Source organism: Agelaius tricolor, unplaced genomic scaffold, assembly GCF_023055355.1.
Source record: "Agelaius tricolor isolate 1412-34295 unplaced genomic scaffold, bAgeTri1.0.p SCAF_41, whole genome shotgun sequence".
Classification (NCBI taxonomy): domain Eukaryota; kingdom Metazoa; phylum Chordata; class Aves; order Passeriformes; family Icteridae; genus Agelaius; species Agelaius tricolor.
Genome location: NW_027269301.1, coordinates 1,867,934 through 1,892,028, shown reverse-complemented (window position 1 = coordinate 1,892,028; position 24,095 = coordinate 1,867,934). Strand labels below are relative to the sequence as shown.

Genomic DNA, 24,095 nt, shown 5'->3' with positions numbered 1-24,095 from the left:
TCAGGGTTTGGGATGAGGGTTTGGGATCAGGGTTTGGGATCAGGATCAGGGATCAGGATCAGGGTTTGGGATCAGGATCAGGGTTTGGGATGAGGGTTTGGGATGAGGGTTTGGGATCAGGGTTTGGGATCAGGGTTTGGGATCAGGATCAGGGTTTGGGATCAGAGTTTGGGATCAGAGTTTGGGATCAGGATCAGGGTTTGGGATCAGAGTTTGGGATCAGGATCAGGGTTTGGGATCAGGGTTTGGGATCAGGGATCAGGATCAGGGTTTGGGATCAGGCTTTGGGATCAGGATCAGGGTTTGGGATCAGGCTTTGGGATCAGGTTTTGGGATCAGGATCAGGGTTTGGGATGAGGGTTTGGGATCAGAGTTTGGGATCAGGACCAGGGATTGGGATCAGGGTTTGGGATCAGGATCAGGCTTTGGGATCAGAGTTTGGGATCAGGGTTTGGGGTCAGGATCAAGGTTTGGGATCAGGGATTGGGATCAGGGTTTGGGATCACGATCAGGGTTTGGGATCAGGATCAGGCTTTGGGGTCAGGATCAGGGATCAGGATCAGGGTTTGGGGTCAGGATCAGGGTTTGGGATCAGGATCAGGATCAGGACCAGGCTTTGGGGTCAGGATCAGGATACATCCACTCGAAGAGCATCATGAAGCTGGTCTTGGCGTTGAAGGCGAAGGCGATGCCCCGCAGGTCCCGCACCAGCCCCACCAGGGTGCGCTGGGGGATGGAATGGAATAAAATAAAATAAAATAAAATAAAATAAAATAAAATAAAATAATAACCCAGAATAGAATAAAATAAACAGAAAAAATAAAATGAACAAAAATAATACAAATGGCAATCAAATCAAATGAAATAAAAAGAATGCAATAAAAGATATAAATAGGAATGGAATGGAATGGAATGGAATGGAAGAAAATAGAACAGAAGGGAAGAAAAGAAAACAGAAGGGAGTAAAATAAAATGGAATAAAATGAAATGAAAAATTGGAATGGGATGAAATGAAATGGAATAAAATGAAGTAGAACAAAGTGAAATAAAATAAATAGAAAAAATATAATAAATACAATAAAAATATAAAAAAGAATGGAATAAAATAGAATAAAAAAGAGTAAAATTCATGCACCCCCAGTTCCCATTAAACTGATCCCAATTCCCACTAAACTGATCCCGATGGATTCAGGTTCCCCAATTCCCACTAAACTGATCCCAAGGGATTCAGGCACCCCCAATTCCCATTAAACTGATCCCAATTCCCACTAAACTGATCCCAAGGGATTCAGGCACCCCAATTCCCTTTAAACTGATCCCAATTCCCTCTGGACCAATCCCAAGGGATTCAGGAACCCTCAATTCCCACTAAACCAACCCCAATTCCCTCTGGACCAATCCCAAGGGATTCAGGCACCCCCAATTCCCACTAAACTGATCCCAAGGGATTCAGGCACCCCCAATTCCCATTAAACTGATCCCAATTCCCACTAAACTGATCCCAAGGGATTCAGGCACCCCAATTCCCACCATTCCAGCTCCCACCATTCCAGCTTTTCTCCCAGAGCTGGGCACAGCTCCCTGCTCCTCCTGTGTGCCCAAAGCCCCAAATCCCACGGAAAAGATCCCGGGAAAAGCAGGAAAATGGGAACAGGCCCTGGCTGACCTTGGCCTCCTGCTCATTGAAGGAGTTGGTGCTGAACATCTGAGCCACGGTCTCGAAGGCAGCGGTGAGGGGCAGCATGAACTGCTCGTACTGATCCTCGTCCTCCCCTGGAAAACAGGGAAAAACATGGAAAATCCATGGGAAAAACATGGAAAAAACATGGGAAAATCCATGGGAAATCCATGGGAAAATACATGGGAAAATCCATGGGAAAATCCCCCATGAACTGCTCGTACTGATCCTCGTCCTCCCCTGGAAAACAGGGAAAAATCCATGGAAAAAACATGGGAAAATCCATGGGAAAATCCATGGGAAAATCCCCCATGAACTGCTCGTACTGATCCTCATCCTCCCCTGGAAAACAGGGAAAAAACATGGAAAAAACATGGGAAAATCCATGGGAAATCCATGGGAAAATCCATGGGAAAATCCCTGGAAAAATCTGTGGAAAAATCCATGGGAAAATCCATGGAAAAATCCATGGGAAAATCCCTGGAAAAATCCATGGAAAAATCCATGGGAAAATCCATGGGAAAAACATGGGAAAATCCATGGGAAAATCCATGGAAAAATCCCCCATGAACTGCCTGAACTGATCCTCATCCTGCCCTCGAACACAGGGAAAAAACATGGAAAAATCCATGGGAGAACATGGAAAACATGGGAAAACATGGGAAATCCATGGAAAAATAATGGAAAAATCCATGGAAAAACATGAGAAATCCATGGAAAAACATGGGAAAATCCCCCATGAACTGCTCGTACTGATCCTTGTCCTCTGGAGGACATGGAAAAACATGGGAAATCCATGGAAAAACATGGAGAAAACATGGAAAATCTATGGAAAAATCCCCCATGAGCTGCTCAAACTGATCCTCGTCCTCCCCTGGAGAACAGGAAAAAAACATGGAAAAATCCATGGAAAATCTATGGAAAAATCCATGGGAAAATCCATGGGAAAATCCATGGAAAAATCCCCCATGAACTGCCTGAACTGATCCTCATCCTGCCCTGGAAAAACATGGAAGAACTGGGGAAATCCACGGAAAATTTATCCCCAAATCTCGTTGGGATGGCAAAGCTGATCCCCAATTTTAGGATGGAAAATTTTTTCCCCCCATTTTGGTGGGATGAGAAACTTTTCCCTCCATTTTTACGGGATAATTCTCCATTATTACCCAACCCTAATTCCTGGTTTTTCCTTTTCCCGTTTGGGCTTTTCCCACCCCAACCCCTTTGACTGGGTGAAGCTCCACCTCCATAAATCCCACAATCCAGTTGGGAAAAGCTGGAATTCTGTTGGAATTTCAGGGAAAAATACCTAAATCCACCATGAGGAGCCGTCCCAGGGCCGTGTAGAACGTGGTCCGACAGCGCATGTCCGTCAGGTTGGACTGGTTGTTGATTCCCAGGAAGGAAAAGTGCTCGCTCTGGAAAAGGAAAATCGGGATGAGCTAATGAGGGAAGAGCTCCAGGAACAAATTCCCACATGGAAAAATTGGGATTTTCTATAGTAGAGGAAATGTATTTGAATATGTGTATAGAGGCTTTGCCCCAGAGGTCCCGGTTGCCCTCGATGGGCTGCAGCTGCCATGTCCTTAATTGGGCTGCAGCTGTAACTGATGAAGATGACTGGGATAAAAGGGGGCGGGTAAGCCCTGACCTGAGAGAGAACAGCGTGCAGAAGAAAGAGTCAGTGAAGATCTGCAGCCATGAGAATCCACCCAAGAGGTATGGACTTTAGAAATCTAATAACAACAATATGGGACTCTAGAAATAATAGAAGAACAACAAGTGGTGACCCCGATGTGATAGTTAGCAGAGCATAAGACAGCCGAGAGCTGTGGCGGCCAAGAGCTGCGACAGAACATAGCCTTTGGGTCAGGGAGCTGTGAAAGAGTATGGCCTTTGAGCAAGGAGCTATGTGGGTTATACATGGCCTGTGAGTCATGAGAAATGTATGTGTTGTAATTGAACATCTGTATAACTGTTAACTTAAGTAAAAGCAAAGGGGGAAATATAGTAGAGGAAATGTATTTGAATATGTGTACAGAGGCTTTGCCCCAGAGGTCCTGGTTGCCCTCGATGGGCTGCAGCTGTAACCAATGAAGATGACCAGGATAAAAGAGGGCGGGTGAGCCAGTCAGGGAGAGCCTTGGAGGAGCCCTGACCTGAGAGAGAACAGCATGCAGCAGAAGGAGTCCGTGAAGATCTGCAGCCATGAGAATACATCAGAGAGGTATGGACTTTGGAAATCTAATAACAACAATATGGGACTCTAGAAATAATAGAAGAACAACAAGTGGTGACCCCGACGTGATGGTTAGCAGAGCATAAGACAGCCGAGAGCTGTGGCGGCCAAGAGCTGCGACGGAACATCGCCTTTGGGTCAGGGAGCTGTGAAAGAGTGTGGCCTTTGAGCAAGGAGCTATGTGGGTTATACATGGCCTGTGAGTCATGGGAGAATGTGGGTGTTGTGCATGACCTGTGAGTCATGAGAAATGTATGTGTTGTAATTGAACATCTGTATTCTGCAGCCATGAGAATCCACCCAAGAGGTATGGACTTTGGAAATCTAATAACAACAATATGGGACTCTAGAAATAATAGAAGAACAACAATTTTCCAGAGAAAATCCGATGGGAAATGGAGAAACCTGGTGGAACCTCAAGGGTTTGTCCAAGCTGGGAAGGTCCGGCCTGAGATGGATCCTGAGCATTCAGAATCCCAAAATTCCACTGGGATTGATGGAATTCTGGAATTGTGGAATCTGCAGCATTCCCAGAACCATTAGGGGCTGTAAATCCCCAATTTTCTTCCCTCCTGCTGAATTCCCAAAGGAATTCCAGGAATTGTGGCTCTGCCTCTGGGATGGGAATCCTTCAGGCTGATTCCTGGTTATTTTCCATGGAAAAATGGAATCCAGGCTGGGAATTGGGGCTGAAGGCCCTGGGGATGCCTGGAAAACATCCCTGAACTCCAGGAATTCTGGAAAAACATCCCTGAACTCCAGGAATGCCTGGAAAACATCCCTGAACTCCAGGAATGCCTGAAAATGCCTGGAAAAACATCCCTGAACTCCAGGAATGCCTGAAAATGCCTGGAAAAACATCCCTGAACTCCAGGAATGCCTGAAAATGCCTGGAAAAACATCCCTGAACTCCAGGAATGCCTGAAAATGCCTGGAAAACATCCCTGAACTCCAGGAATTCCTGGAAATGCCAGGAAATCATCCCTGAACTCCAGGAATGCCAGGAAAACATTCCAGGAATCGCTGGAAATGCCTGGAAAATATCCTGGGAACTCTCCAGGAATTTCCCAGGAATTCCTGGGAAACATCCTGGAAATGCCTGGAAAACCTTGCTGGAATTGCCTGGAAAACCTCCCTTAATTCCAGGAATTCCTGGGAAACCTCCCTTAATTCCAGGAATTCCTGGAAAACATCCTGGAAATGCCTGGAAAACCTTGCTGGAAATGCCTGGAAAACCTCCCTGAATTCCAGGAATTCCTGGAAAACCTCCCTTAATTCCAGGAATTCTTGGGAAACGTCCTGGAAATCCCCAATGAACTCCAGGAATTCAAACCCTCTGGAAGTGCTGCTGGGATTGGGAACATCATGGAATGGAATCCTGGAATCTTTAGCTTGGAAGGGACCTTAAATCCCATCTTTCCCCCCCCACCCCAGGCTGGGAATTTCCCAGGAATGAGCCTGGATTTCATGGAAAACAGAAATCTTTGGGAATGGGAAGCACCACCAAACCCCAGCCCCTCAAAACCAAAGAATTCCACCAAAAAAACCCCCAAAAATCCCATTTTCCAGAGGTTCCTCCAGCACCACAGAAACCCAGGGATGTCTGGAATTCCAGAGGGGATCCAGGCTGGAATTTTCCTGGGAATGAGGCAGGGAGGGAGCGCTCACCGTGTGATTGTTGAGCATGAACTGCACGGCGCTGAGCTTCACCAGCTTCCGCACGCTGCTGTACGTGCAGGGCGTCAAGGAAGAGGCAGAACTCCTGGAATTCCTGGAATTCCTGGAAAAACCTTCCAGGGACATGCTGGAAAAATGGGATTTGGCCTGGATTACTCAGGAAGTTGGGAATTTTAGGTTTGTTCCAAGGATAACCCAAGTTGTGCCAATCTCGGCTTGGGGAGAGCCTTGGTGATCACTGGGGAGAAACTCAGGGTGTGGAAGTTGTGGAATTCCTGGAAATTCTGGAATTCCTGGAAATTCTGGAATTCCCAGAAAAACCTTCCAGGGACAGGCTGGAAAAATGGGATTGGGCCTGGGTTACTCAGGAAATTGGGAAATTTTTGGTTGTTCCAAGGATAAAGCAAATTGTGCAAAGCTCGGTTTGGGGAGAGCCTTGGTGATCACTGGGGAAAAACTCAGGGTGTGGAAGTTGTGGAATTCCTGGAAATTCTGGAATTCCTGGAAATTCTGGAATTCCCAGAAAAACCTTCCAGGGACAGGCTGGAAAAATGGGATTGGGCCTGGGTTACTCAGGAAATTGGGAAATTTTTGGTTGTTCCAAGGATAAAGCAAATTGTGCAAAGCTCGGCTTGGGGAGATGTCCCAGAGAAAAACTCAGGGTCTGGAAGTTCAGGAATTCCTGGAAATTCTGGAATTCCTGGAAAAACCTTCCAGGGACATGCTGGAAAAATGGGATTGGGCCTGGGTTACTCAGGAAATTGGGAAATTTTTGGTTTTTTTCCAAGGATAAAGCAAATTGTGCAAAGCTCGGTTTGGGGAGAGCCTTGGTGATCACTGGGGAAAAACTCAGGGTCTGGAAGTTGTGGAATTCCTGGAAATTCTGGAATTCCTGGAAATTCTGGAATTCCCAGAAAAACCTTCCAGGGACAGGCTGGAAAAATGGGATTGGGCCTGGGTTACTCAGGAAATTGGGAAAGTTTTGGTTGTTCCAAGGATAAAGCAAATTGTGCAAAGCTCGGTTTGGGGAGATGTCCCAGAGAAAAACTCAGGGTCTGGAAGTTCAGGAATTCCTGGAAATTCTGGAATTCCTGGAAAAACCTTCCAGGGACATGCTGGAAAAATGGGATTGGGCCTGGATTACTCAGGAAATTGGGAAATTTTGGTTTGTTCCAAGGATAAAGCAAATTGTGCAAAGCTCGGCTTGGGGAGAGCCTCAGTGACCCCTGGGGAAAAACTCAGGGTCTGGAAGTTGTGGAATTCCTGGAAATTCTGGAATTCCCAGAAAAACCTTCCAGGGACAGGCTGGAAAAATGGGATTGGGCCTGGGTTACTCAGGAAATTGGGAAATTTTTGGTTGTTCCAAGGATAAAGCAAATTGTGCAAAGCTCGGTTTGGGGAGATGTCCCAGAGAAAAACTCAGGGTCTGGAAGTTCAGGAATTCCTGGAAATTCTGGAATTCCTGGAAAAACCTTCCAGGGACATGCTGGAAAAATGGGATTGGGCCTGGATTACTCAGGAAATTGGGAAATTTTGGTTTGTTCCAAGGATAAAGCAAATTGTGCAAAGCTCGGCTTGGGGAGAGCCTCAGTGACCCCTGGGGAAAAACTCAGGGTCTGGAAGTTGTGGAATTCCTGGAAATTCTGGAATTCCTGGAAAAACCTTCCGGGGACAGGCTGGAAAAATGGGATTGGGCCTGGATTACTCAGGAAATTGGGAAATTTTGGTTTGTTCCAAGGATAAAGCAAATTGTGCAAAGCTCGGCTTGGGGAGAGCCTCAGTGACCCCTGGGGAAAAACTCAGGGTCTGGAAGTTGTGGAATTCCTGGAAATTCTGGAATTCCTGGAAAAACCTTCCGGGGACAGGCTGGAAAAATGGGATTGGGCCTGGATTACTGAGGAAGTTGGGAAATTTATGGTTTGTTCCAAGGATAACCCAAATTTTGCAAATCTTGGCTTGGGGAGAGCCTCGGTGACCCCTGGGGAAAAACTCAGGGTCTGGAACTTCTGGAATTCCTGGAAGTTCTGGAATTCCTGGAAAAACCTTCCAGGGACATGCTGGAAAAATGGGATTTGGCCTGGATTACTCAGGAAGTTGGGAATTTTAGGTTTGTTCCAAGGATAAACCAAATTTTGCAAATCTCGCCTTGGGGGGAGCCTCAGTGATCACTGGAGCAAAACTCAGGGTGTGGAAGTTCTGGAATTCCTGGAATTTGTGGAATTCCTGGAAAACACTTCCAGGACCAGGCTGGAAGAAGGGGATTGTGCCTGGGTTATTCCATAAATTGGGAATTCTGTTTTTTCCAAGGATAACCCAAATTTTGCAAATCTCGCCTTGGGGGGAGCCTTGGTGATCACTGGAGCAAAACTCAGGGTGTGGAACTTCTGAATTCCTGGAACTTCTGGAATTCCTGGAAAACACTTCCAGGGCCAGGCTGGAAAAATGGGATTGGGCCTGGGTTACTCAGGAAGTTGGGAATTCTGTCTGGTTCTCAATACATTTGGAATTCTCTTCTGTTTGTTCCAAGGATAACCCAAACTGTGCCCTTCTTGGTGTGGGGAAAAAACCCAGGAACTTCTGGAACTTGTGGAATTCCTGAACTTGTGGAATTCCAGGAACTTGTGGAATTCCTGGAAAACCAGAACTGCAATCTGCCTGTGGAAGATTCCAAAGGAATTCTGAGCCACGATAACCAAAATTCAACATCCCCCGAGCCTCATCCCTCCCTCCTCTGCCCTCATTCCCAAAAATCTGAGGGAAAACCGGGAATGTGGGGCAGCTCCCATTCCAGCAGAACTTCTGGATGACTTTTCCCAAGGATTTGGAGCCCTTCCCAAAAGGATATCCAATGGAGAGGTCGTTGAGCAGCTGCAGGGTCTTGGAGGTGATCGGCTCACAGCGGCCCCAGTACTTCAGGTTGGTGATGCTGGCAAGGAAAAACAAGGATCAGAGGGAATTTGCTGGGATTTTTCCAGGATTTTTCCAGGATTTTTCTGGGAGTTGTGGCTGATTTTCCCAAGTTTTCCCATCTCCCAACAGCACGGGGCGTAAAATTGGGAGTAAAATCACCGGGTTCAGGTTTGGCTGGGAAAAATGGCCTGGGGATATCCCAGATCCCAGGGGACAACACCGGGAATTCTGTGGGGTCCCAGGGGACAACTCCTGGAATTCTGTGGGATTGGCTGCACCTGGAATTCCTGGGACTGATTACAGCTGGAATTCTGTGGGATCCCAGGGGACAACACCTGGAATTCTGTGGGATTGGCTACAGCTGGAATTCTGTGGGATCCCAGCTTACACCTGGAATTCTGTGGGATTGGCTGCACCTGGAATTCCTGGGATTGATTACAGCTGGAATTCTGTGGGACCCCAGGACACACCTGCAATTTCTGGGATTGGTTACATCTGGGATTCTGTGGGATTGGCAGCACCTGGAATTTGTGGGATTGGCTACAACTGGAATTCTCTGGGATCCCAGGTTACACCTGGAATTCTGTGGGACTGGTTACAGCTGGAATTCTTGGGATTGGCTGCACCTGCAATTTCTGGGATTGATTACAGCTGGAATTCTGTGGGATCCCAGGGCACACTTGCAATTTCTGGGATTGGTTACATCTTGGATTCTGTGGGATTGGCTGCACTGGAATTCTGTGGGATTGGCTACAGCTGGAATTCTCTGGGATCCCAGGTTACACCTGGAATTCTGTGGGATTGGCTGCACCTGGAATTCTGTGGGATTGGCTACAGCTGGAATTCCTGGGATTGATTACTGCTGGAATTCTGTGGGATCCCAGGGTACACCTGGAATTCTGTGGGATTGGCTGCACTGGAATTTCTGGGATTCCAGGCCTCTGGGATTCTTTGGGATTGGCTGCACTGGAATTGATTACATGTGGAATTCTGTGGGATTGGCAGCACCTGGAATTCTGTGGGATTGGTTGCACCTGGAATTCTGTGGGATCCTAGGGTACACCTGCAATTTCTGGGATTGGTTACATCTGGGATTCTGTGGGATTGGTTACACCTGGAATTCTCTGAGATTCCAGGCCCCTGGAATTGATTATATGTGGAATTCTGTGGGATTGGTTACACTTGGAGTTCTGTGGGATTGGCTGCACTGGAATTTCTGGGATTGGTTAGATGTGGAATTCCCTGGGATTCCAGGCCTCTGGGATTCTTTGGGATTGGCTACAACTGGAATTTGTGGGATTGGCTACAACTGGAATTTGTGGGATTGGTTACAGTTGCAATTTCTGAGATTGTCTGCACCTGGAATTCTGTGGGATTGGCAGCACCTGGAATTCTGTGGGACTGGTTAAACCTGGAATTGGTTACACCTGGAATTCTGTGGGATCCCAGGTTACACCTGGAATTCTGTGGGATTGGTTACACCTGGAATTCTGTGGGATTGGCAGCACCTGGAATTTCTAGGATTGGCTACAACTGGAATTTGTGGGATTGGTTACAGTTGCAATTTCTGAGATTGTCTGCACCTGGAATTCTGTGGGATCCGAGGTTACACCTGGAATTTGTGGGATTGGTTACACCTGGAATTCTGTGGGATTGGTTACACCTGGAATTCTGTGGGATTGGTTATATGTGGAATTCCCTGGGATTCCAGGCCTCTGGAATTCTGTGGGATTGGCAGCACCTGGAATTCTGTGGGATTGGCAGCACCTGGAATTCTGTGGGATCCCAGGTTGCACCTGGAATTCTGTGGGATTGGTTGCACCTGGAATTCTGTGGGATTGGTTACACCTGGAATTCTGTGGGATTGGTTACATCTGGAATTCTGTGGGACTGGTTATACCTGGAATTTCTGGGATTGGTTATACGTGGAATTCTCTGGGATTCCAGGCCTCTGGGATTCTTTGGGATTGGCTGCACCTGGAATTCTGTGGGATTGGCTGCACTGGAATTTCTGAGATTGGCAGCACTGGAATTTCTAGGATTGGCTACAACTGGAATTTGTGGGATTGGCAGCACCTGGAATTCTGTGGGATTGGTTGCACCTGGAATTTTCGTGGTATTTTTGTGGCATTTGCAAAATTCCATCCTGAACTCCCCGAGCTCCCTAAAGCCATCCCTGGAGCCTCAGGAATTCCAGGTTTTTAGGGTGAGGAATCCCAGAATTCCTGGGAATCCTGCAGGACACTCACATCTTCCCGATGAACACGCTCAGCACCATGGTCTCATCATTCAGCCCCAGCACCTCCGACAGCCTCCGGTACAGCTGCCCAAAAAAAAAAACATGGAAAAAAGGCTTCCAAACTGCCAGGAAAACTGGGAATTCTCCCCCAAAAATCCGCTTTTCCCGCTCTGGAGAAGGGGATGTTGTGGGGTTTTCCCGTTGGGTTGATCCAATCCATCAGAATCCTGATTTTTAATTTTATTTTTTTTTGTCCTAGCAGCATGGCTTGACACTAAGGAAGAAGGATTTGGGTTTTCCCAGGAATATTTCCCCAAAAAAAAAAAATGGGATAGAAATGTGCTCCACCTCCAAACACAGCCAGGATTTCTGAGTGGATTTCTCTGGAATTTTCAGCAGTTCCCAAATCCCTGGGATGGGATTTGACCCCAATCCAATTTCTCCTCCAGGAAGGAACAGAAGCCAATCCCAGAGCAACATTCCCGGTTTTTTAAAATTGGAAAAATGGATTTCACATCCCCAAAGCACAGCTACAAATCCCTGGGGATGAAGGGAATTCAGATTTATTCCCATTTTAAAACCAGGGAGAAGCTCAGGGGAGTGTTTGAGGTGATCCCAGGAATTAAAAAAAATTGGGAAAAACCAAATCCAGGTCTCTAATTCCCAATATTCCCAACCCAGCTCAGTGTTTGGAAAGGAAAAATTCGGGAATAAATGAGGAAATCACACAAATAGGATTTAATTCCAGGTAAAATGAGGAGAAATCATAGAAATGGGATTTAAGTTCAGGAGAAATAACAGAAAATGGGATTTAATTCCAGGTAAAATGAGGAGAAATCATAGAAATGGGATTTAAGTTCAGGAGAAATCACAAAAATGGGATTTAATTCCAGGAAGAATCCCAGAAAATGGGATTTAGTTTCAGGAGAAATCCCAGAAAATGGGATTTAATTCTGGGAGAAATCCCAGAAAATGGGATTTAATTCTGGGAGAAATCCCAGAAAATGGGATTTAATTCTGGGAGAAATCCCAGAAAATGGGATTTAATTCTGGAAAGAATCCCAGAAAATGGGATTTAATTTCAGGAGAAATCCCAGCAAATGGGATTGAACTCGAGGTCAAATGAGGAGAAATCCCAGAAAATGGGATTGAATTCGAGGTAAAATTAGAAGAAATCCCAGAAAATGGGATTGAACTCCAGATCAATGAGGAGAAATCCCAGAAAATGGGATTGAACTTGAGGTCAAATGAAGAGAAATCCCAGAAATGAGATTTAATTGCAGGTCAAATGAGGAGAAATCCCAGAAAATGGGATTGAACTCCAGATCAATGAGGAGAAATCCCAGCAAATGGGATTGAATTCGAGGTAAAATTAGAAGAAATCCCAGAAAATGGGATTGAACTCCAGATCAATGAGGAGAAATCCCAGAAAATGGGATTGAACTCCAGATCGATGAGGAGAAATCCCCAAAATGAGCTTTATTTTGAGCAAACGTGATGAGGAATGACAGAAAACGGGGGTGAATTGCAGGTAAAACGAGGAGAGGGGAGGAATGGAGGCTGCTCTTCCTGGGAAAGGCGGATTTGGGAATTTTGCCCACCTTGGAGGATTTCTGCACCTGGTCCCCGATGTAGATCTTGCGGAACTGCTCGAAGAAGCTGAGCATGGCCAGCTCCAGCTTCTCATTGCCCGCCTGGGCCAGGCGCGAGTCGGTGAGGTTCATCAGCTGCAGCACCCTGGGAATGGGATGGGGAAAAGGGGAATGGGGATGGGATGGGGATGGGAATTGGAAAGGGGAATGGGAATGGGATGGGAATGGGAATGGGAATGGGGAAGGAAAGGGGATGGAATGGGGAATGGGGATGGGGATGGGAATGGGAATGGGAAAAAGGGGAATGGGATGGGAAAGGAAAGGGGATGGAATGGGAATGGGAAAAAGGGGAATGGGAATGGGAAAAAGGGGAATGGGATGGGAAAGGGGAATGGAAAGAGGGAAAGGGGAAAGGAAAAGGGAAAAGGAAAGGGGGAAAGGGTAAAGGGGGAAAGGGAAGGGGGTAAAAGGAAAGGAAAGGGGGGAAAAGGGAAGGAAAAGGGGAAAGGAAAGGGGGGAAGGAAAAGGGGAAAGGAAAGGGGGAAAGGAAAGGGGGAAAGGAAAAAGGGAAAGGGAAGGGGGAAAGGGGAAAGGAAAACGGAAAGGGAAAGGGGGGAAAGGAAAGGGGGAAATGAAAGGGGGAAGAGGGAAAAGGGGGAAAGGAAAGGAAATGAGGAAAGGGGGAAAGGAAATGGGGAAAGGGAAGGGGGAAAAGGAAAGGAAAGGAGGTAAAAGGGGAAAAGGAAAGGGGGAAAGGAAGGGGAAAGGAAAGGGGGGAAGGGGGAAAAGGGGGAAAGGAAAGGGGGAAAAGGGGGAAAGGTAAGGGGGGAAAAGGAAAGGGGGAAAGTAAAGGGGGGAAGGGGGAAAAGGGGGAAAGGGAAGCGGGAAAGGGGGAAAAGGAAAGGAAAAAGGGAAAGGAAAGGGGGAAAAGGAAAGGAAAAAGGGAAAGGAAAGGGGGAAAGGGGAAAGGAAAGGGGGAAAGGGGAAAGGAAAGGGAGAAAGGAAAGGGGGGAAGGGGAAAGGGAAGGGGGAAAGAAATGGTGAAGTAGGAGAAACGGGGGAAAGACATGAAGGAAAGAAGGGGGAAAACAGAAAAAGGGGTGAAAGAAAGGGAAAATGGGGAGAAAAGGGGGGAAGGATGGGGGGAAAGAAGGGGGAAAATGGAAAAAGGGGGGAAAGAAGAGGAAAATGGGGGAAGTGGGAAAAAAGGGGGAGAAGGGGGGGAAGAGGGGGGGAAAAAGGGGAAGAAAAGAAATGGGGGGAGAAATGGAGGAAGAAATGGGAGAAAGAAATGGGGGAAAGAAATGGGGGAAGAATGGGAGAAAAGGGAAAAAGGGGAGAAGGGGAAAAAGGAGGAGAAAAGGAGGGAAAAGGGGAAAAAGGGACAAGGGGGACAAGGGAGAAGAAAGGGTTTTCTTTGTTAAAATCTGAATTTCCACTGGATTTCAACCCCAAAAATCCAGTTAATGACACGATAAAATCTGAACTTTCCAAGCCAAATATTCCCCAATAATTATTCCCAGTGGGAATATTCCCAATAATTCCCAGTGTTTCCAAACCCAATATTCCAAACAATTCTCAATATTTCCAAGCCTGATATTCCCAATAACTCCCAACATTTCCAAGTCCAATATTCCCAGTGGGAATCAGCAGCAGCACCCAGGGCCCTCCATCCCTTTCCAGGCAGATTTCCCACTTGAATCAGAGCTGGAAAAATGGGAATAACGCTCTCCCAGCTTTCTGGGAATGGGATTTGCTGGGATATCCTGGATGGATTTGGCTGGAATTCCCAGGTGGATTTTCCTGGGATATCCTGAGTGGATTTAATGGAATATCCCAGTGGATTTTGCTGGAATATCCTGGGTGGATTTAATGGAGAACCCTGGGTGGGTTTAATGGAATATCCTGGGTGGATTTTTCTGGGACATCCTGAGTGGATTTAATGGAATATCCCAGTGGATTTTGGTGGAATTCCTGGATGGATTTTCCTGGAATTCCTGGATGGATTTTCCTGGAATTCCCAGGTGGATTTTGCTGGGATATCCCAGTGGATTTTGCTGGAATTCCCAGGTGGATTTTGCTGGGATATCCCAGGTGGATTTTATTGGGATATCCCAGTGGATTTTGCTGGAATTCCTGGATGGATTTTCCTGGAATTCCCAGGTGGATTTTGCTGGAATTCCTGGATTTTTCTGGAATTCCCAGGTGGATTTTGCTGGAATTCCCGGGTGGATTTTGCTGGAAATCCTGGATGGATTTTCCTGGAATTCCCGGGTGGATTTTGCTGGAATTCCTGGATGGATTTTCCTGGAATTCCCAGGTGGATTTTTCTGGAATTCCTGGATGGATTTTGCTGGGATATCCCAGTGGATTTTTCTGGAATTCCCGGATGGATTCTCCTGGAATTCCCGGATGCATTCCCTGGAGTTCCCTACCTGCAGACCAGCTCCCCGTCCATGGCGTCCTGCTCGTCCGTGCTGGCGAAGGACACGCGGCCGCCGATGACGGCGCCGATGATGTAAACCAGCCACGTCAGCCGCCCTGGGGACACGAGGGGACACGCAGGGGACACTGTCAGGGGACACTGTCAGGGGTGCCACCCGCCCTGGGCACACACAGCGGGCACCCCGTGGCAAAAGAAATCCCAAATAAATTCATTTTTCCCAAAATAAATCCGTTTTTCCCTTGGAAAAGTCCCAGTTCTAGTGGCTGCAGGGTGAGGAACCTCATTCTGCCCTGGGGACACTGTCAGGGGTGGCACCCGCCCTGGGCACCCACAGCTGGCACCCCGTGGCAAAAGCAATCCCAAATAAATTCATTTCTCCTCAAATAAATCCATTTTTCCCTTGGAAAAGTCATGGGTTTAGTGGCCATGGGGTGATGAACCTCGTCCTCTCCTGGGACACACTGCAGACACTGTCACCTCCCCTTTTAGAGGCCATCTTGCACAAAATAAATCCATTTTCTCCCAAAAATAAATCAGTTTTTCCCCAAATAAATCCCCAAATAAATCCATTTTTCCCTTGGAAAAGTCCCAGTTCTAGTGGCTGCAGGGTGAGGAACCTCATTCTGCCCTGGGGACACCGTCAGGGGACACTGTCGGGGTGGCACCCGCCCTGGGCACACACAGCTGGCACCCCATGGCAAAAGAAATCCCAAATAAATCCATTTCCTCCCAAATGAATCCATTTCCTTCCAAATAAATCCATTTCCTCCCAAATAAATCCATTTTCCCCCTGGAAAATGGAATGAGCTGCAGAACAACACCATCTCCAGCCAGTGAGGAGGGTAAATCCACACCCAGAGCCCAGAGCAGGGAAATGAGGGATGGGATTGATGGGATGGGATGGGATGGGATTGATGGGATGGGATGGGATGGGATCCATGGGATGGGATGGGATGGGATTGATGGGATGGGATTGATGGGATGGGATGGGATGGGATGGGCCGGGATTGGGATCCACGGGGTGGGATGGGATAGGATTGAGATCCATGGGACGAGATTGGGATAGGATGAGATGGGATTTATGATAGGATTGGGATCCATGGGATAGGATTGGGATCCATGGGGTGGGATGGGATGGGATGGGATTTATGATAGGATTGGGATCCATGGGATGGGATGGGATTGGGATCCATGGGGTGGGATGGGATGGGTTGGGATCCATGGGATGGGATAGGATTGGGATCCATGGGGTGGGATGGGATAGGATGGGATTTATGATAGGATTGGGATCCATGGGATGGGATTGGGATCCATGGGATGGGATGGGATAGGACTGAGATCCATGGGACGGGATTGGCATAGGATGGGATGGGATTTATGATAGGATTGGGATCCATGGGATGGGATAGGACTGGGATCCACGGGGTGGGATGGGATGGGATTGGGATCCATGGGATGGGATTGGCATAGGATGGAATGGGATTTATGATAGGATTGGGATCCATGGGATAGGATAGGATTGGGATCCATGGGTGGGATGGGATGGGATGGGATGGGATTTATGATAGGATTGGGATCCATGGGATAGGATGGGATTGGGATCCATGGGATGGGATGGGATCCATGGGATGGGATCCATGGGATGGGATGTGATTTATGATAGGATTGGGATCCATGGGATGGGATTGGGATCCATGGGATGGGATTGGGATGGGATGGGATGGGACGGGATTGGGATCCACAAGGCGGGATGGGATGGGATTGAGATCCATGGACGGGATTGGCATAGGATGGGATGGGATTTATGATAGGATTGGGATCCATGGGATGGGATTGGGATCCATGGGATGGGATGGATGGGATTTATGATAGGATTGGGATCCATGGGATGGGATTGGGATCCATGGGATGGGATAGGATTGGGATCTATGGGTGGGATGGGATGGGATGGGATTTATGATAGGATTGGGATCCATGGGATGGGATTGGGATCCATGGGATGGGATAGGATTGGGATCCATGGGTGGGATGGGATGGGATGGGATTTATGATAGGATTGGGATCCACGGGATGGGATGGGATTGGAATCCATGGGATGGGATGGGATGGGATTTATGATAGGATTGGGATCCATGGGATGGGATTGGGATCCATGGAATGGGATTGGGATGGGATGGAATGGGACAGGATTGGGATCCACGGGGTGGGATGGGATGGGATTGGGATCCATGGGATGGGATGGGATGGCATGGGATGGGATTTATGATAGGATTGGGATCCATGGGTGGGATGGGATGGGATGGGATTTATGATAGGACTGGGATCCATGGGATGGGATGGGATGGGATGGGATGGGATGGGATGGGATGGGATGGGATGGGATGGGATGGGATGGGCAGTACTGGACAGGGAACCCCTCCCAAGGAGCAGCCACACCCTAGGGATCCTTCCCCTCAGCAGGGATCTCCCAGGCCAGCTCCTTTGGGCAGGAGCCCCCATCCCCTGCCCAGGCTGACCTTCCTGCACGGCCAGGTCCATGGGGCTGGCGCTGGCGCTCTGCAGCAGCTCCTGGTAGGACTGGGCAGCCTGGTCAAAGAGCTGCACCAGCAGCGCGCACGTCTTCTCGTACTCGCAGCGCCCGATGGTGGACAGCTGGTCCAGCTGCTGCTGCACCAGCCCCGTGTCCTCCAGAGGGTCCTCCAGGCCATCCCTGCACAAAAAGCACACGGAAAATGGGGAAGGGAAGTCCCAGGAGCAGCAGCTCCCTGGTTTTACTGCCAGGGGAGATGCGGGGTAGAATTCACATAATTGTGGAATGGTTTGGTTTTTCCCCACGGAATTTGGGTTGGAAAAGGTTTCAAGCACCTTCTGGACAACATCTTTAATGGCCTGCTTGCCAAATGAACCAGGAATTTAAGGACACACTGCTGGGAGCAAATTCCCAGTGCTTCCAGAGGGAAAAAAAGGAAAACAAAGCAGGGAGTTACAATTTATGTTAAGTTCTTCCCTCAGAATCTGAGTTGGAAAAGGTTTCAAGCACCTTCAATTGGACAATATCTTTAATGGCCTGCTTGTCAAATGAACCAAGAATTTCAGGGCACACTGTTGGGAGCAAATTCCCAGTGCTTCCACAGGGAAAGGAGAAGGAAAACAAAGCAGGGAGTTAGAATTTGTGTTGTTTGATTTAAGTTTCTCCCACAGAATTCGGGCTGGAAGGGTTTAAAGCTCAGCTTGCTGCACCTTGCACTGGCCTGGTTGCCAAATGAACCAGGAATTTCAGGGTATCCTGTTGGGAGCAAATTCCCAGTGCTTCCAGAGGGAAAAAAAGGAAAACAAAGCAGGGAGTTAGAATTTCTGTTGGTTAAGTTCTTCCCTCAGAATTTGGGTTGGAAAACGTTTCAAGCACCTTCCATTGGACAACATCTTTAATGGCCTGCTTGTCAAATGAACCAGGAATTTCAGGGCATACTGTAGGGAGCAAATTCCCAGTTGTTCCAGAGGGAAAGGAGAAGGAAAACAAAGCAGGGAGTTAGAATTTGTGTCGTTTGATTTAAGTTTCTCCCACAGAATTCAGGCTGGAAGGGTTTAAAGCTCAGCTTGCTGCACCTTCCACTGGCCTGGTTGCCAAATGAACCAGGAATTTCAGGGTATCCTGTTGGGAGCAAATTCCCAGTGCTTCCAGAGGGAAAGGAGAAGGAAAACAAAGCAGGGAGTTGTGATTTGTGTTGTTTAACTCAAGTTTTTCCCACAGAATTTGGGTTGCAAGGGGTTTCAAGCACCTTCAATTGGACAACATCTTTAATGGCCTGCTTGTCAAATGAACCAGGAATTTCAGGGCATACTGTAGGGAGCAAATTCCCAGTGCTTCCAGAGGGAAAGGAGAAGGAAAACAAAGCAGGGAGTTACAATTTATGTTGGTTAAGTTTTTCCCTCAGAATTTGGGTTGGAAAAGGTTTCAAGCACCTTCCATTGGACAATATCTTTAATGACCTGTTTGCCAAATGAACCAGGAATTTCAGGGCACACTGCTGGGAGCAAATTCCCAGTGCTTCCAGAGGGAAAAAAAGAAGGAAAACAAAGCAGGGAGTTAGAATTTGTGTTGTTTGATTTAAGTTTCTCCCACAGAATTCGGGCTGGAAGGGTTTAAAGCTCAGCTTGCTGCACCTTCCACTGGCCTGGTTGCCAAATGAACCAGGAATTTCAGGGTATCCTGTTGGGAGCAAATTCCCAGTGCTTCCAGAGGGAAAAAAAAAGGAAAACAAAGCAGGGAGTTACAATTTATGTTGGTAAAATTCTTCCCTCAGAATTTGGGTTGGAAAAGGTTTCAAGCACCTTCCATTGGACAACATCTTTAATGGCCTGCTTGTCAAATTAACCAGGAATTTCAGGGCACACTGTTAGGAGCAAATTCCCAGTGCTTCCAGAGGGAAAAAAGCAGGAAAACAAAGCAGGGAGTTAGGATTTGTGTCGTTTGATTTAAGTTTTTCCCACAGAATTCGGGCTGGAAGGGTTTAAAGCTCAGCTTGCTGCACCTTCCACTGGCCTGGTTGCCAAATGAACCAGGAATTTCAGGGTATCCTGTTGGGAGCAAATTCCCAGTGCTTCCAGAGGGAAAGGAGAAGGAAAACAAAGCAGGGAGTTGTGATTTGTGTTGTTTAACTCAAGTTTTTCACACAGAATTTGGGTTGCAAGGGGTTTCAAGCACCTTCAATTGGACATCATCTTTAATGGCCTGCTTGTCAAATGAACCAGGAATTTCAGGGCTTACTGTAGGGAGCAAATTCCCAGTACTTCCAGAGGGAAAAAAAGAAGGAAAACAAAGCAGGGAGTTAGAATTTGTGTTGTTTGATTTAAGTTTCTCCCACAGAATTCGGGCTGGAAGGGTTTAAAGCTCAGCTTGCTGCACCTTGCACTGGCCTGGTTGCCAAATGAACCAGGAATTTCAGGGTATCCTGTTGGGAGCAAATTCCCAGTGCTTCCAGAGGGATAAAAAGGAAAACAAAGCAGGGAGTTACAATTTATGTTGTTTAAGTTTTTCCCTCAGAATTTGGGTTGGAAAAGGTTTCAAGCACCTTCCATTGGACAATATCTTTAATGGCCTGCTTGTCAAATGAACCAGGAATTTCAGGGCACACTGTTGGGAGCAAATTCCCAGTGCTTCCAGAGGGAAAAAAAGAAGGAAAACAAAGCAGGGAGTTAGAATTTGTGTTGTTTGATTTAAGTTTCTCCCACAGAATTCGGGCTGGAAGGGTTTAAAGCTCAGCTTGCTGCACCTTGCACTGGCCTGGTTGCCAAATGAACCAGGAATTTCAGGGTATCCTGTTGGGAGCAAATTCCCAGTGCTTCCAGAGGGATAAAAAGGAAAACAAAGCAGGGAGTTACAATTTATGTTGTTTAAGTTTTTCCCTCAGAATTTGGGTTGGAAAAGGTTTCAAGCACCTTCCATTGGACAATATCTTTAATGGCCTGTTTGCCAAATGAACCAAGAATTTCAGGGTATCCTGTTGGGAGCAAATTCCCAGTGCTTCCAGAGGGAAAAGAGAATGAAAACAAAGCAGAGAGTTGTGATTTGTGTTGGAAAAAACTTAAATCCCAGCCCATCCTGGCCTGTGCCATGGGCAGGGCCACCTCAGCCATGTCCTCTAGAGGGGGAACAGCCCCACTCTCCCCAGCCTTCCCAGCCCCAGGAGCATCAGCAGGAGCTGCCAGGTGTGGGATGGCCTCACCTGAGGATGATGTGCACGGATTCCAGGCGGGAGGTGATGTAGGCTTTGGTCACCTCGGGCGTGTAGGTCTCCAGCATGTGCGGCTCCGTGGCCTTCACGTAGGGCACGGACGCCGCCAGGCGCTGCCACAGGCTCAGCAGGTAGTGCACACTGTTGGGAGCAAATTCCCAGTGCTTCCACAGGGAAAAGAGAAGGAAAACAAAGCAAGGAGTTATGATTTGTGCTGTTTGACTTGAATTTTTCCCACAGAATTTGTCCTGGAAGTGATTAACGCTCAGCTCACTGCACCTTCCATTGGTTAGTGGCCAAATTAGTCAGGAATTTCAGAGCACACTGATGGGACAAAATTCCCAATGCTTCCACAGGGAAAAGAGAATGAAAACAAAGCAAGGAGTTATGATTTGTGCTGTTTGACTTGAGTTTTTCCCACAGAATTTGTCCTGGAAGTGTTTAATGCTCAGCTCGCTGCACCTTCCATTGGTTAGTGGCCAAATTAGTCAGGAATTTCAGAGCACACTGATGGGAGCAAATTCCCAGTGCTTCCACAGGGAAAAGAGAAGGGAAACAAAGCAGGGAGTTATGATTTGTGCTGTTTGACTTGAGTTTTTCCCACAGAATTTGAGCTGGAAGTGTTTAATGCTCAGCTCGCTGCACCTTCCATTGGCCTTTAATGCCCTGGTTACCAAATTAGCCAGGAATTTCAGAGCACACTGTTGGGAGCAAATTCCAAGTGATTCCAGAGGGAAAAGAGAAGGAAAACAATCCAGGAACATACAATTTGTGCTGTTTAAGTTTTTCCCACAGTATTTGGATTACAAAGGGTTTCAAGTTCAGCTCATTGCACCTTCCATTGGCCTTTAATGCCCTGGTTGCTAAATTAACCAGGAATTTCAGGGCACATTGTTGGGAGCAAATTCCCAGTGCTTCCAGAGGGAAAAGAGAAGGAAAACAAGCCAGGGAGTTGTGATTTGTGTTGTTTGATTCAAGTTTTCCCCTCAGAATTTGGGTGGGAAGGTGTTTAAAGCTTAGTTCCTTCCACCTTCCACTGGTTACCAAATTAGCCAGGAATTTCAGAGCACACTGATGGGGGAAAATTCCCAGTGCTTCCAGAGGGAAAAAAGAAGGAAAACAAAGAAAGGAGTTACAATTTGTGTTGTTTGATTCTAGTTTTTCCCACAGAATTTGAGCTGGAAGGGGTTTAAACCTCAGCTCGCTGCACTTTCCATTGGCCTAGTGGCCAAATTAGTCAGGAATTTCAGGGCACATTTTCGGGAGTAAATTCCCAGTGCTTCCACAGGGAAAAAAAGAATGAAAACAAAGCAAGGAGTTATGATTTGTGCAGTTTGACTCGAGTTTTTCCCACAGAATTTGTCCTCGAAAGTGTTTAATGCTCAGCTCGCTGCACCTTCCACTGGCCTTTAATGCCTTGGTTGCTAAATTAACCAGGAATTGCAGGGCACATTGTTGGGAGCAAATTCCCAGTGCTTCCAGAGGGAAAAGAGAAGGAAAACAAGCCAGGGAGTTACGATCTGTGTTGTTTGATTCAAGTTTTTCCCTCAGAATTTGGGTGGGAAGATGTTTAAAGCTTAGCTCCTTCCACTGGTGGCCAAATTAACTAGGAACTTCACAGCACACTGTTGGGAGAAATTTCCCAGTGCTTCCAGAGGGAAAAGAGAAGGAAAACAAATTAAAGAGTTATGATTTGTGCTGTTTGACTTGAGTTTTTCCCTCAGAATTTGGGTTGGAAGGTGTTTAAAGCTCAGTTCCTTCCACTGGCCTCGTAACTAAATGAACCAGGAATTTCAGGGCACACTGCAGTGAGCAAATTCCCAGTGCTTCCAGGGGGGAAAAAAGAAGGAAAACAAAGCAAGGAGTTATGATTTGTGCTGTTTGATTTGAGTTTTTCCCTCAGAATTTGAGCTGGAAGGTGTTTAATGCTCAGCTCGCTGCAGCTTCCACTGGCTTTTAATGGCCTCTTGCTAAATTAATGAGGAATTTCAGAGCACATTGTTTGAAGTTAATTCTCAGTGCTTCCAGAGGGAAAAGGGAAGGAAAATAAACCAGGGAGTTATGATTTGTATTGTTTGACTTGAGTTTTTCCCACAGAATTTGGATTGGAAGAGGTTTAAAGCTCAGCTTGTTGCACCTTGCACTGGCCTGGTTGCCAAATGAACCAGGAATTTCAGGGCACACGTGGACCTGAGTCCTTCCCAGCACTCAGAAAACACTGGGAGATAATCCCAAATTCCCAGGACATGCAGCTGAATCCCAGGCCTCCCCCAGCTCCCACACACTGCACAGCCTGAGCTGCTTCCCAGGAATTCCAATTCCACAAACAAAGGAATTTGTTTTTTAAACCTTCTCCCGTGCAGGGCTGTGGTTGTGAGCTGTACACACAGCTGGAAAACTCAGTGGAAATATCCATGATATTCCAATTCCTCCCAATCCCCCTGAGTGCATTGCAACAGTGAAGTGAGACAGAATCCTAAAAATAAACCTTATTTAACACGTTTTTTTTTATTCCCTGCTATGATATGGAAAAGCCTCTGGAGGCATGGCAACAACTCTGCCTTCCCACATGGATTCCATTCAGGATTTCAGAGGATGATCCACGAGGGATTTCTGTAAAAATTCATTCCCTGTTTTCCAGAGAATGCAAAGGGCAGGGAAGGGCTGTACCTGCAGGCTGGTGACGGTGAAGTTGGCGATGAGCCGGATCACCTCGGGGTAGTTCTCCACCTTCACCAGTTCTCCCAGTTGGTAATTGCTTTTCAACCGGGCCAGCAGCCGGCAGAACTCGTGGTAATTGTTGGGGTCTGACAAACTCTGAGGGGACAGAAAGAGGAGGGGGATTCAGGAGCAGCTCTGCTGTCCCCTGCCAAGGCTGGGATGGATCACCATGGAATCAGAGAGAGCTGCAACAACAAACCCAAGCTCCCAACAAATCCCACCCTGCCCATTAAACCAGGTCACCAATTGCCACATTTCCTGGGTTTTGGGCATTTCCAGGGATGCTTCCAGTCCTTAAAAACCCTTCCAATAGAGAATTGTTCCTACAGGAGGAGTTCTGCTGCCCCATGCCAGAGGCTCAGATGGATCATCACAGAAACAGAGAGAGCTCCAAGAACAAGCTCCCAACAAATCCCACTCTGCCCATTAAACCAGGTCAGCAATTGCCACATTTCCTGGTTTTTGGGCATTTCCAGTCCTTAAACACTCTTCCAATGGAGAATTGTATCTACAGGAGCAGCTCTGCTGTCCCCTGCCAGAGGCTGGGATGGATCACCATGGAGTCAGAGAGAGCTGCAATAACAAACCCAAGTTCCCAACAAATCCCACCCTGCCCATTAAACCAGGTCAGCAATTGCCACATTTCCTGGTTTTTGGGCATTTCCAGGGATGCTTCCAGTCCTTAAAAACCCTTCCAATAGAGAATTGTTCCTACAGGAGCAGCTCTGCTGTCCCATGCCAGAGGCTGGGATGGATCATCACAGAATCTGAGAGAGCTCCAAGAACAAGCTCCCACCAAATCCCACTCTGCCCATTAAACCAGGTCAGCAACTGCCACATTTCCTGGTTTTTGGGATG

The 24,095-nt window shown here is 47.3% G+C and overlaps 1 protein-coding gene across 4 annotated transcripts in view; it reads right to left on the bottom strand.

The window, feature by feature from the left end:
- XPO7 (exportin 7) overlaps positions 1 to 24,095 on the bottom strand; it is a 78,889-nt gene that overhangs the window by 17,653 nt on the left and 37,141 nt on the right. For all 4 annotated transcript variants that reach the window (XM_071454844.1, XM_071454846.1, XM_071454843.1 and 1 more), the window contains 11 exons: positions 23,187 to 23,333; positions 20,508 to 20,680; positions 17,298 to 17,491; positions 14,771 to 14,876; positions 12,345 to 12,480; positions 10,754 to 10,827; positions 8,440 to 8,520; positions 5,586 to 5,649; positions 2,988 to 3,096; positions 1,667 to 1,773; positions 638 to 726 (listed from right to left, as the gene is read on the bottom strand). In XM_071454844.1, coding sequence (XP_071310945.1) covers positions 638 to 726; positions 1,667 to 1,773; positions 2,988 to 3,096; positions 5,586 to 5,649; positions 8,440 to 8,520; positions 10,754 to 10,827; positions 12,345 to 12,480; positions 14,771 to 14,876; positions 17,298 to 17,491; positions 20,508 to 20,680; positions 23,187 to 23,333 — 1,280 coding nt within the window. The remainder of the gene's footprint in view (positions 1 to 637; positions 727 to 1,666; positions 1,774 to 2,987; positions 3,097 to 5,585; positions 5,650 to 8,439; positions 8,521 to 10,753; positions 10,828 to 12,344; positions 12,481 to 14,770; positions 14,877 to 17,297; positions 17,492 to 20,507; positions 20,681 to 23,186; positions 23,334 to 24,095) is intronic.